We start from the raw sequence: 12,140 nt of genomic DNA on the forward strand, positions 1-12,140 counted from the left end.
TGGAAAAAGGACTCCCAAGTGTGGCTCAGCCCCTGCTTGTTCCTCCTTAGAGAGGGGACACAAGGGTATTACTCACTGACACACACCCCCATTCCCCTGCCCCAAACCCCTTTACTTAGCACAGGCTCAGCCTGCAGTAAACCCTGAGTCATTCCAAAATGCGGGAATATTCCTGTTAGCTTTCTGCTGAGATCCAGGAGGGTCACGGTCCCCCTGCACAGTTCACCGAGGGCCTTCTCTCTCCACGCTTTGCACCCCAGATCGGAGAAAACGTCTTTCTGCAGCTGGGTAATGGGCACAAGAAACGCCCTCGCTCTGACAGCAAGACCCGGCCCCCATACCCAGGTCTGGCCTCGCCTTTACACATTCAACAACAAGTCAACCACATCAACTCCTTTTTGTGATTTTTATGGGCCAGCAAAATTTCCAAACTATTTCAGGGACCAAATAGGGTGTGAACTTTTAATTTTTGCATTAAGGATAATTTTTCATTTTTTTTTTGATAGACTTTATTTTTTAGAGCAGTTTTAGGTTCACAGCAAAGTTGAGCAGGAAGTACAGAGTTCTCAGATACCCCCGGTCCCCACACGTGCCTCCCCCACCATCAACATCCTGCTCCAGAGGACACATTTGTTACACCTGTGAACCTGTCTTGATGCGTCATAATCACCCTAAGTCCATAGTTTACTTAGGGTTCACTCTTGGTGTTGTACATTCTCTGGGTTTTGACAAATGTATAATGACATGGATCCACCACTACAGTATCATACAGAAGAGTTTCACTGTGCTCTTTTTAGTCATGCCTTAATCATTTCATTTTTAAAAGAAACATTTAAGAAAACAGGAAAAATATAATTTCAAAATAGAAAATTGCTTTTCCCCCGTGGGTTGGAACTAGAGTAGTCTGAGGACTGGCAGAACCACAGCTGAGTAAGACACGATGACCCCAGCACTCACAGATGAGAACTCAGCATTTAAAATGACCTCTGTGCCCATTTTACAGATGAGGAAACTGAAGCTCAGGGAAGTGGAGGCAGTTGCCAAGGATTGAGACCCAAGTATCCTAACTCTAAAGACCGAGCGCTCGTCTACCACACCCCAGGATTTTCCAAGAGAGTTCCGAAACTCAGCCTTGCGGAAGAAGGAGGGTGTCCCCATCCTAGCCAGTTGACTGCCCTCTTCCAACTTGTCCCTGCTCCTCCCACCCCTCTCCTTCCACACACACGCACCGTGCAGCTTCTGACACCGACTGACATCATCATACTTGTCTTCTCTTCAGGCACATTCTGAGAAGGCTCTCATTATAAACAAAAAAGTTCATAAATTCTGTCCTTTCACAGGAACACTGTTATACTTTATAGTTATATGCACTTATCTATTATACAAAAACTGTGGGATACACCCTTAAGTCATAGCAGGAAATATTTTAAATGAGGTCATCTACTCCAGAAGCCTAAAGCTCCTGGAATAAATCTTCGTGCAGTATCACAAAGTTGGCAAGGTGCCCAGAAGCCTACTATGGGGAGGACTGGGTACCTCCACCCAGCAAGTCAGCAACGTGGCCTTCTTGCCTTTGACTTCAGGCCTCACTTGATGAGTTGCAGGTTCCCAAGAGCCCTCATCTCGAACATTGGCCAGAGAGGCCAAACAACAAGGCCTTGAGTGTATAAGCCTTATGTCTACATTCCACTTGAAATAATTAGCTTATCTTTGTGGGGGGGGGGGGCGGGCGGGGGATGGGGGTTGAGGGGGCGAGATGCCTATTCCCTTTGAATTGCCAGCAAGTGACCTGGAGACCGGGGAAGCTCTACCTGAACACAGGGTTCTGCCCCAAATATCGCCTTCACAGATGTCCCCTTCTCAAGACTTCAACAGCTATGTTGAAAGCCTGACAAAATCGGACTCTACCACTACCGTGCTGTGTGGCCTTGAGCAAGTCCCTTCACTTTTCTGGGCCTCAGTCTCCTCTACAGGTAAAGGATAAGGCAGTTGGACTAAGTGTGAACAGGAAAGACCGAGGAGCTTGGGAAGCAACTGCGTAGCAGCCCTGTTCGCGGGCTTCCTCTCTCCGGTGGCCGGGCAGACTTCTAGCCCCCCACTCCCACCCAAGAGACTCACAGAGGGACCATCAGGGGTTTTCGTGTTTTCCATTCACATTCTGAAGGCCTTAAAGGGCCCAAGTGTAGGGATCCTGTACTAGGTACCGTATTCTCCACTCTCCAACCTGCCTTTTATCTTGGAAGCCAACTTCTATGGATTGTAATCGGGCACCCTCACCCTCTGGCTTTGATTTGGTTTGGCCAATGGGAGACACTGGCAAGACACAGGAGGACAGGAGGAGAGAGAGGTGGAAGTGAGGCTTTCCCGGGGCCTCCGGCTCCCCTTCCCGCTTCCCGCTTCCCTGAGTTGCTGGCATGATGGCTTCCTTCAGTTACAGCTCCAGGTGGGTGGCCCCTCTCCCTGACTTCAGCTCTCGGTGGTTTTCATCACATTTCCTTCCCCTCGGCTCCTCCAGCGGAGGCGTGCCAAAAGGACTTCCTGCTGTTGTCAGTCAGTAGGGACCTCTCATCTCTTGTCAGTTCCCTTCACCCTGCACACACCTCTGTAAGAGTCCTCCCAATTAAACCCTTTTCAGCAAACCCTTCGAATGTGCCTTCTCTTTCCTGCCATACCTAACTGATACAGACTTTTACTACCGCTCCTCCGACCGTCAGAATTGGTACTCTAACTGACCCCAGTTATGGAAAGGTTCATCTGGAAGGTCAAGAGGCGAGTTTTGAAGGTATAAAGCAACACTTCCTGTTGCTGGGCACTTGCCTTCCAGCTGAACACACCCTCTCTGATCCTGAACGCAAATGAGTAAGTGGAAAGTCATCTAATGCTCTGCTACCTGTGACATATTTTACCAAGCCCTATTCAGTTGCTCATCATAATTATCTGTATTGGTGTATAAGCTGCATTTCTCTCACCATCCATCTCATTTTTGGTTGACGGACTCCCAGATTCCCTCTCTTTTATTCACACACAACACATGAATGATTCACAAGTGGGAAAGTCAACAGGGCTCCTTCAGCCTCAGTCTCCTCATCTGTACAAATGGGACAATAACGCTATCAACGTCATAGAGTTGGTGTGAGGATTAAATGAGTAACATCTGTAAGTGCTTAGCACAGCAGGTGCACAGTATTAGCTAATACTATTAGTATTCTCTCTCATCTGCTCGTCTTGACTCACTTTCCTACAGCTTGAATGTGGGAAGGAGAACAGGGCACCTGGGCAGGGATGCCGAAGCCCCTCCCACTTTCAATGCTTTCCTCAGCACCCTTCCCCCTCCACACCCCACCCGGGAGGAGATTTCCTTCTCTGCCACCTTTTCATCCCAGGAAACTCCTGGAAGGGCAAGCAGGGCGAGTTGTGATTCTTATGTTTTCTGCTCTTGGTTCTACACCAGTGGTTTTCAAATGGTGGCCTCGGAGCCCCGGGCTCCCAGGAAGCCCCACAGACCATTGGAAGTGGACTTGCTCTAGGTCACACCCTTCAGCTTGCTTTTTTTCTGTTTAAGCTTCCTTTCAAGAGTCTTTTAAACAAAGGCTTCCACGACTTAAAAAAGTTGAAAATCCCTATTCTGAGGTATTGAGGCCCCAGATTTTACAACTCTTGGTCCTAATTCCTTTGGCCCCATTGCCAAGAAACTTTCTCTACTCCATTCAAACAGTTTGTATTCTTTTCCATCTCTGATGCTCTGAAAGAGACATGTGAACAAGCCAATCTGTGTGTGCTCACCTGGGGAGTCTTTCCCAGGCACTCAGCACGTTCAGCAGACATTTCTTCCTTAATCCCCAGGCCCCCGGGGAGGAGAACTACAACACAGTTTAACAAAAGAGACATCTGAAGGCACTTGACTTTTACTGGCACCCGATCCGGGCGCTGGAGTAATTCCAACATTGGAATCCAAGGTTAGAATAGGGGATCACCTATCCTGATGACCCTGGGCCAGGCCTGGTCCCAGCGGCTTCTGAGAGTGAGGGAAGGGGGGTAGTAGAAGCTGACTCCCAAGGAGGAGTACCCAGCATCTGGAATTGGCTGGGCGAGTTGGGGAGGCACTGACACTCCACCTGATCAATGAATAATTTATACAGTTCCAGACTTTGGGCACAGAGAATATGAACACTTGAAGGGAGCACAAGGCCCCACCTCCAGATCTCTGCCTGGAATGCTCTTATCCCAGATTGCCACAAGCCTCCCTCCCATACTTCATTTGGGTCTTTGGCTCAAATGTTACCTTGTTAGAAATGTGTTAAGACTGGGGCAAGAGGAGCCCCTATCTTGGCCTCTGAGCTCTCTAGGCCTCTTCTGGCCACGCCCCTTTCCACAGAGCAAGAAGCCCATGGGCCAAGGGAATGTGCCCACCCCAAAAACCTGCTCTTCACCCCTTCTTAGATCATACTGTGAGTACCTGAGACCCTGGAACTCACGGCCCCGACAGCACCAGGCCAGCTTCTGGGGACTGTCCTGGCCTTTCCCAAGGTCTATCCTCTTGAGGAACCCAGGAGCAGCTATCTGCAGGAGGTGTGGAATGAGCTCAGATGTGCAGACCGGGACGTTACAGGTACGGGCACGAGACCCCTTGAAGTATGGGAAAGAGCTGGAGTGCAAAGAGCAGGGGGAAGGTCAAGGGCCAGGGACCAGTTCCCCCTAAGCCACTTCATTCCAGTGCACATCTCAGGGGAGTCCAGGAACTCTAAACTTAAATTTGGCCTTCCAGATTATTATGAAGGTACACTTGTCAAGATGAAAGGATGCGAATTTTACACAACAGTTTAACTTGGTTTATAATTTTTTAAATATGTAGACATACGATATGCGGGCCTCCATTTGTACTATTGACCTTGGCCCTGGAAATACTAGTGGCGGGCCCATCCCTGACCACCCTAAAATAAAACAGCCCTTCCTCTGTCACTCTGTTCTTACCGTATTGTATATTTCTTCATAGCATGTATCACCATCAAACCTACACTTACTGTGTCTCATCTCTCTGTCCCTATCCCCACCAGGATGTAAGTTCCATGACTGCAGAGTCTTGGTTTTGTTTACTGCCTGATTCTTAGGACCTAGAGCAGCACATGGCACAAAGGAAACACTCCATAAATGTTGAATGAATAATGAATCTAGTCTCAGGTGGCTTACAGGCTAACCCAGTAAAGACAAAGGAAAAAGATCATTTGTGATAACCCTCTGCAGAGCGCCTTCTCCCTTCAAAATAACTCAGCACTGGAACTACGAAAGCTGACCAGGGAAAATTAACCATTAACGTCTTAGTACATACAAACACAAGATTAGTTATCAGGTTACTTGTGAGAGGAACATTGGAGTACGGAAAGCTGTGAGCAGGCTGGAGAGTTAGACGGCGGGGACCTGGGCCGCTGCGAGAGTCAACTGGAGGAATCGCCCTAAAAACCTTATGAGGGTGGCCAGACCTGTGTGCTGAGGAAACCCTGATTCCACCCCAACGCCCCGCCAATCCAGCCCAGCCTAAGGTGGGGCGCAGGCCTCATGGATGATTAGGAAGCCCTCAAATAGTTTCCTTTAGATGGTCACAGGCTTTAGGGGGTGTGGGCACATCTGATCTCTGTGGGGTCATGGTGGTCCCAGACTCAGAGACTGTCCTACCACGGGTCCCTCTTCTCTCCCACCTGCTTCTAACTCAGGACGTCTTATGGATTGGGTGGGATGGCTGTAACTTTCCTGGAACAGCATACGTTGGTCCAATCTATTCCAACGGACTCCTTTTCCGTTGAATACCGGACTGCGTGAAGCCAAATGACCTCCCCGAGGCCCCAGCAGCTACAGGAACGTGAGTCCGGGGTCCGAGCTTATGCCTCGCAGACGCCCCACTCCTTCCATGGGGAGGTGGGAGCTCCAAGGCCTGGGCTGCGCTCTTCGCCTCCTGCGGCCGGAGGCGGGAACCCGGCTGGCGCAGCTCTGAGGCCTCGGCGGACCGTGACGGGGGCGCTCCCCGCAGGTCCCGAGCTCCGGGGCCCAACTCCGGCCCCCCGCGGGCTTCCAGTCCCACCTGCCAGCAGGCGGGACGGGGAAGGGGGCGGGGCCGGGCCGCGGGGGCGGGGCCACATGGCTCCTCCTCCTGGACCCAGGCAGGAGGCGCCGCGGCGCCGCCCGGCACCAACTCGTCTGAAACTTGCGCGCAGCGGTGGGCGCAGCCGCCAAGGATGGGGTGGTGCGGCCGTTGCTCCGGGCCGTCGCCGTCGCTGCTGCTGCTGCTGTTGCTGCTGGCGGTGGCCGGCGCTGCCGCGGCCCCGCGCTCGGCGCTCTACTCGCCCTCCGACCCGCTGACGCTGCTGCGGGCGGACACGCTGCGCGGCGCCGTGCTGGGCTCCCGCAGCGCCTGGGCCGTGGAGTTCTTCGCCTCCTGGTGCGGCCACTGCATCGCTTTCGCCCCGACGTGGAAGGCGCTGGCCGACGACGTCAAAGGTGAGAAGCCGGGGGCAGGGGGCGAGGCCCGGTCCCCTGGTCCCACCCGGGCGGGCCCCCATCCGACCCAGGCGGAGGGCCCCTCCCACGCGGCCCCCTGGCCATCCCCTCCGCCTACCTCTTCTCTGCCCCTCCCTCTTCCCTCCAGTTTCACATCCCTCAACTCCATTTTTGGCTCCCGCTCCTCCCTGTGTTTTTCCTTTCGGGCGGTGTCCCGAGCTTCACTCCCCTCCTCGCTGCCCCAGGTCCTCTGCTGGCTTGCTGCCCCCATCCCTGCGACGACGTCTTTGTTCCTCCTCAGCTGACACCTTAGGGCTTCCTCTAGTCCAGTCTTGTGGCATTCCCTTTCGCCTCGCTCAAGGACCCGTGTCGCCTTCCTGCCAAGTTCCCCAGCTTCTGGGATCAGTGCTGGGGAGAAAAGGAACTGACACTCATTCTGCACCCCGCCCCCCGAGCCCACCTCTTTCCCCACCCCTCGGCTAGTTGACCCAACTGGTACCTAGGCTTCCTTTCTCAGCTTTACCTTTGAGGCAGTGTTTTCCTATCTCGGTTCTAGGCCTCTCCTGACCTGCTGCCTCCAACTAGTTAGCTTTGGGGTCACATCCTCCTCTTTTCCCCTTGTCCATGCACCCTCTCAGATCCTTCTGTTTTAACCCTATGAGCCCAGAGGCCTGACTGAAGGCAGCCTCTTCAGGTGTGTGTGTGTGCGTGGCCCTTGGTCCACGTTTCCGTTCACTGGCCTAACCACTAATACCGTATTTCCTTGATTCTAAGAGTCCCCTCAATTGTGAGACACACCATTCATTTACTAACAGCCTGAGGGGTAGAGGGGTGAGAAGACCACTAACTGTATAGAGATTTAAAGGTGTACTCTATTATAGAAATGTTAACATTTTTAAACACTTAAGACTTAGAGCTGAGGAAATATGGTAATAGTAGTAATTAGTGTTTACTGAGTGTTTACTATATGCCAGACACCTTCCTGAGTGAGTACTTGACAGATATTATCTCAGTTTCCTTTCCACAGTTTAAAGATCCCTTTGGTGTCACACCTCTGCCAGCCCAGATAGTGGGTGTTTGCAGGGGCCGGAGTGATGTGGTGGTAGTGATTTGCTTCTGAGTATGGTGCTGGGGCCCTAGCAGGGCTTCTCACCTGAAATGGTTGCTGAAGGAGGACTGTAGGCATCTTAGGGAATAGGCCTCTTTCTGGAGAGAGGAGAACTAGAACCATTGTTCTCCTGTGCTGTTGGTATTTCTAGACAAAGTCTACTGTTTGTGGTAGAATAGCGCATTTCCAGGTGTTGGTCTTCAAACTCAGGCTCCCTCTTTCCTTGAGCAGCTTGCACAGTGGTTACTGAAGTGGCTAGATGGAAAGATATATACATCTGTTAGCCATATGGCTCTGGAAAGTTATTTTTAAACATAATTGATAAACCATTTTACATGTACACACTCACCTGTGTGCCTCTCTGCTTCCGTCACCTGAATGTGTCATTTCTCAGTGGCTCTTCACACTATTTCAGTGATGTCAACACATCTGGTCAGGGCAGGAGGGAGGAAGAACGTTGAACATGGAATTGAAACGCCCAAAGGGACGTTAGGTGTTCAGGGGACATTGTGGGCCTAAACATCATAAAAATTTCTAGGTTGGTTTCCACTTTGAGGCTAGAAGAGGTCTTTAGTGGCCACAGATGGACTCAATGGGGAAGATGCTTATATCTTGAGGGTGCTGGCGGGAAGAATTAGCTTCCAGCTGACTCATGTGTGTGGCCTCTTGCAACCCAGACTTTTCCAATGAATCGTAATCCAGATACTGACCCAGCCTGCCCCTGGAGGAGGGCTGCCACTTCCCAAAGGGCTCTTCTCCCCAGTGCATGGAGTGACAGTCTTTCCTTAAAGAAAAGCAGAAACAAAACTGGACCTCAGAAAGGAAAATGGAAGCATCAGTGACTGTGGAGAAGAGTCTCAGTCGATGGGAGGTGAGAGATTTAGGTGGAAAGTGGACGTCTCCTATGACAGTCAGGGTGAGGCAGTCCCCTAAGCAAGACCAGGTTGGGTGAGGGCACTGGCCGAGTCTGGTGTTGGCCTGCAGTGATGACCCTCACTCCATTCCAAGGGGGTGTTTCCTGGTGAGGGCCTGCTGAGAAGCCAGCGTTGCTCTCATGTCACCTCTGCATTCTGGGGCTCCCTGAGAAAGTTTGGTTGTGGGCCATCAGAGGGGTGCTCTCACACCACCGTGGGCCCGTGGGAGTGTGGCCCCTGCCCTCTGCCAGTGGTTTGAGAACACCTTGGGTAGGAGCAGCAAGGGTATGGAAGGTCATGGGGGGAGAGAAGGATTTTGCAGCCCTGCCCAGCTGGCCTCGGGCATTGAATCTGACTGGCAGTGGCTGTTTCTTCAGTGATCTGTGGGATGGGTTCTCTAGGACGTTTGTTGCTGTGGGCAGAGCACTTGTTTCTAAGGACCTGGCTCAGCCCTTTCTCTTCCAGAGCAGCTCTTATTGTTTCAGCATGTGTTTGGGAAATTGATTGTGTTCAGTTTAGATCTTCTTTACTCTTCACTGGCTAATCAATCAACAAATATTTGTGGAGTGACCTCTGTGTGCACAGCATTGTGTACATTGCTGTTGGGGAAATGAGCTACACACTGCAGGAAAATTGGCAAGAGTAAGAAGCTGTATTTGAAAGGGGCCAAAGGAGTGGCTCAGCCGTTTCTCATTGTGGGAATTCAGGGGAGGGGAAGTCAGGGAGGCTAATCTGGTCACCAAAGGCCTTCATTCAAGTGGTTGTTTACTACATGCTTGCCTTATGCCAGGCTCTTTGCTAAGGGCTGTTACAGGCCCTTGTTATTTATAATCTTTATGAGAAAATATCTGAGCCATAGATAATTGTCTTTTTTTTTTTTAAGCAGATAAGTAACTTACCCAAGATTACACATATGGTGGAGGAGGTTCTTGAACCCAGCTCTGTCTGATTCTCGGGAGCCTGGGCGGGTGAAGAGGCGGGTGGAGGAGGAGGGTGTTCCAGGTGGGGGAGAGGCCTGTGCAGAGCCACGGAGATGAGATTGGTAAGGCATGCCTGTTGGAGTGACGTGAGCAGTGTTGGTTTGCCTCCCTTTCTTTTCCGGGGCGTAGACCGCCTCTCTGACTTGTACCACCGTGATGCCCAGCACAGAGCCTGGCACCGAACACTCACGCAGGCCTGTGGCATGACCCTCACAGGATTCCGAGAGAGAGCACGAGTGGCCGGGCCTTCTGCTGGTACTGTGGCTCCTCTTAACTCAGACCTGGGGTGTCAGCCAGGTGTGAGCAGGAGGGAGAGCATTTTGTCCCTCCTGTGACCTCACTGCCCAGAAGCCTGCAACAAGGAGGAAGGGATGTGGTGGTGACACTGGCTAACTCCCAGTGTCACAGTGATTCCTGGCGACTTGAGGGGATCTAGTTCTGACCGCTAGAGCTGGCTGGCTCTTGGTGGTTTGGGTGGGTCTGCCCTCTGCCTTAATAGAGGCCCAGGCTTGCTTAACAGCCAGAGGCCTCACGGCCATTTTTCTTGGCAAGTGCTGTTTGCTATAGAGCAGCTGAACTGGCAGAGCTGGAAAGGACATGACAGACCATCCATGCCCTCGTTAGACCCATGAGGAAACTGAGGCCCAGAGAAGACACATGTGGTGCTCATAGAGCTTCGGCTAGCTATAGCTGTAAGCAAGTCCTGTGACTCTGGGTCCAGGGCCCCTTCCTGACCTTGTGAGTGGAGACAGGGACCCTGCCTGTTTCTCCAGAAGGAGCCCATCACCCCCTTACCACAGGGTGTCCCTTCACCCACCGCCCCAAAGTCCACAAGTCATCTGGCTACGTTCGCCTCTCCACCCTTCCCCTCTCCATTTGCTCATTTACTCTGTTGTCAATAGAGAAATTACTTTGCCAGGGCAGGAAATTTTTTTCTCCCCAAGAGTAGGGCTAGACTGAGACTGCCCATCCTTTAGGTGCTAGGCCTGCAGGTTGTGGTATTTAAGTCACCTGACACTTTAAAAAGCCTCTCGTGCCCAGTCTGTTCCTTTCTGGCAGCAGCGCACTGTACTTAAAGGCGGCTTTGCTTCACCAGTGGGCGCTCAGTTCCAGGTCCTCTCCAGCCCTCGTACTGTTACTAGGATGATGAATAGTCAGGCCCACAGTGATTAGTGTCGGACCACATCTTTATATGTCATTATGGCTCATTAAGGTATTGACACTGATATTCCTGAGAAACATTCCTCATCCGGGACGCTCCCGGCATGTGACCGGCCCCAGCCTCCCCCTCTCCCGCTCCCTGGGGCTGGCACAGGTCAGCAGAGGCATCGGTTCCATTTCATGGAGGTGCGAGGAATCAAGGCATGAAGAGAGGGAGTCACAGGCTGCCCAGGAGCAACGGGCTGAGAACTTCCAGGCATCGCCTTTCCCCTTGTTCCCACGGCTGACACCCCACCCTCCTGGAGTTTCTTGGTTGGGAAGCCAGCAGAGCAGCTCTCTGCTCTGTCCTGGACCACCTTGAGACCAGCGGAGAGGCTCACGTTCTGGATTCCGATCCCAGACTCACCCTTGGTTGTTCTTGGGCACGGCTGTCTAATCTCTGTTTTACGTCAGGAGAGCAGGTCTAGAGATAAAGACCTCCTTACTTTCCCCTTAGGGTAGTTTTGAGCATTAAACTAGATAAATCAGCTCTCCTTACGGATGATCTCAGTAAGAGCTGGGTCTGTCACGCTGACTGACTTGTGAGTTACGGACAATGGGATGTAACTGAAGACAAAACTGTTTTTACTCCTGTCTCTCATGGGGGAGGTTGGGACTGGAGCAAACAGCAAAAATAGAGAGGCAACATCCTGGCTCTAGTGAGGGGGAGAGGAAAAAGTGGCTTTGAGTCTGGCAGCCCGTGGACATCTTGGGGGCTTGCCAGTCCCTCCTTGTTTGTCAAGGGGGGCAGTGATGCCCACCTCCAGCAGTGGGGGTTGGGTGACATCATCTGGAGTGTGCGGGGGGTGCTCACTGGCGCTGGCTTTCTGTTCTCTCCCCTCCCCCTCAGAGTCTTCCTGCCCCGTGGGCAGTGGGCACTGACTCTGGCCTGAGGGATGGTGGCCTGGACTCTTGAGAGGAGAGGAGAGGAGCAATTGAGGCCTGTGGTCCTTGGTCACCCTGCAGGGGCCTTCCCTGGTGGAAGGACACAAACTTGCCTCTCTTCTGCCGTTATGTCTAATTGCCTTACTGACTCTTGAGAACAGCCAGGCCTTTCCTGTGGGTCTCCCCAAACAAGGGGGCCAGAGCCCTGGATGCAGAACAGAAGGAGCCAAGCCTAGAGTGTGCCAGATGGCCATGGGGTGACCTGTGCTTCTCACCCTCTCTGGGCCTCCCTTGGGCAGGGGAGGAGCCATCGAAAGGAGGCCTGGGGTGCTCTTGCTTGTGATCCAGGGCAAAACCCTGTCTCTGTGCAGCTCTGCTCTCTGGCATTCGCAGGTGACTGGCATTAGCCTGACCCCCTGCCTGGGCCTGAGGATACTGAGGCTGAGAGCAGATGTCCCAGCACTGGAGCTGCTGAGAGCCAGCCCCTGGCCTGCGTCGATTGTCTAATTCAGTCAGCAGTGCCCCCCTTATCGTGTGCAGGATAATGGGGGAGCTAGGCAGTGA

General features: G+C 52.4%; 1 protein-coding gene and 1 long non-coding RNA gene across 2 annotated transcripts in view; one reads left to right on the forward strand and one right to left on the reverse strand.

The window, feature by feature from the left end:
- Positions 1–581: 581 nt before the first annotated feature.
- QSOX1 (quiescin sulfhydryl oxidase 1) overlaps positions 582–12,140 on the forward strand; it is a 44,406-nt gene continuing 32,847 nt past the window's right edge. Inside the window, exon 1 of the mRNA XM_008543645.2 lies at positions 582–6,489. Within this exon, the coding sequence (XP_008541867.2) occupies positions 6,228–6,489 (262 nt within the window). The 5' untranslated portion in view covers positions 582–6,227. The remainder of the gene's footprint in view (positions 6,490–12,140) is intronic.
- LOC139078958 (uncharacterized) lies at positions 6,638–8,912 on the reverse strand. The gene is made up of 3 exons (XR_011532181.1): positions 7,947–8,912; positions 7,643–7,852; positions 6,638–6,897 (listed from the first exon to the last, which is right to left on the reverse strand). It is a non-coding gene; the product is annotated as an uncharacterized lncRNA (long non-coding RNA).

Source organism: Equus przewalskii, chromosome 23 (assembly GCF_037783145.1).
Source record: "Equus przewalskii isolate Varuska chromosome 23, EquPr2, whole genome shotgun sequence".
NCBI lineage: Eukaryota > Metazoa > Chordata > Mammalia > Perissodactyla > Equidae > Equus > Equus przewalskii.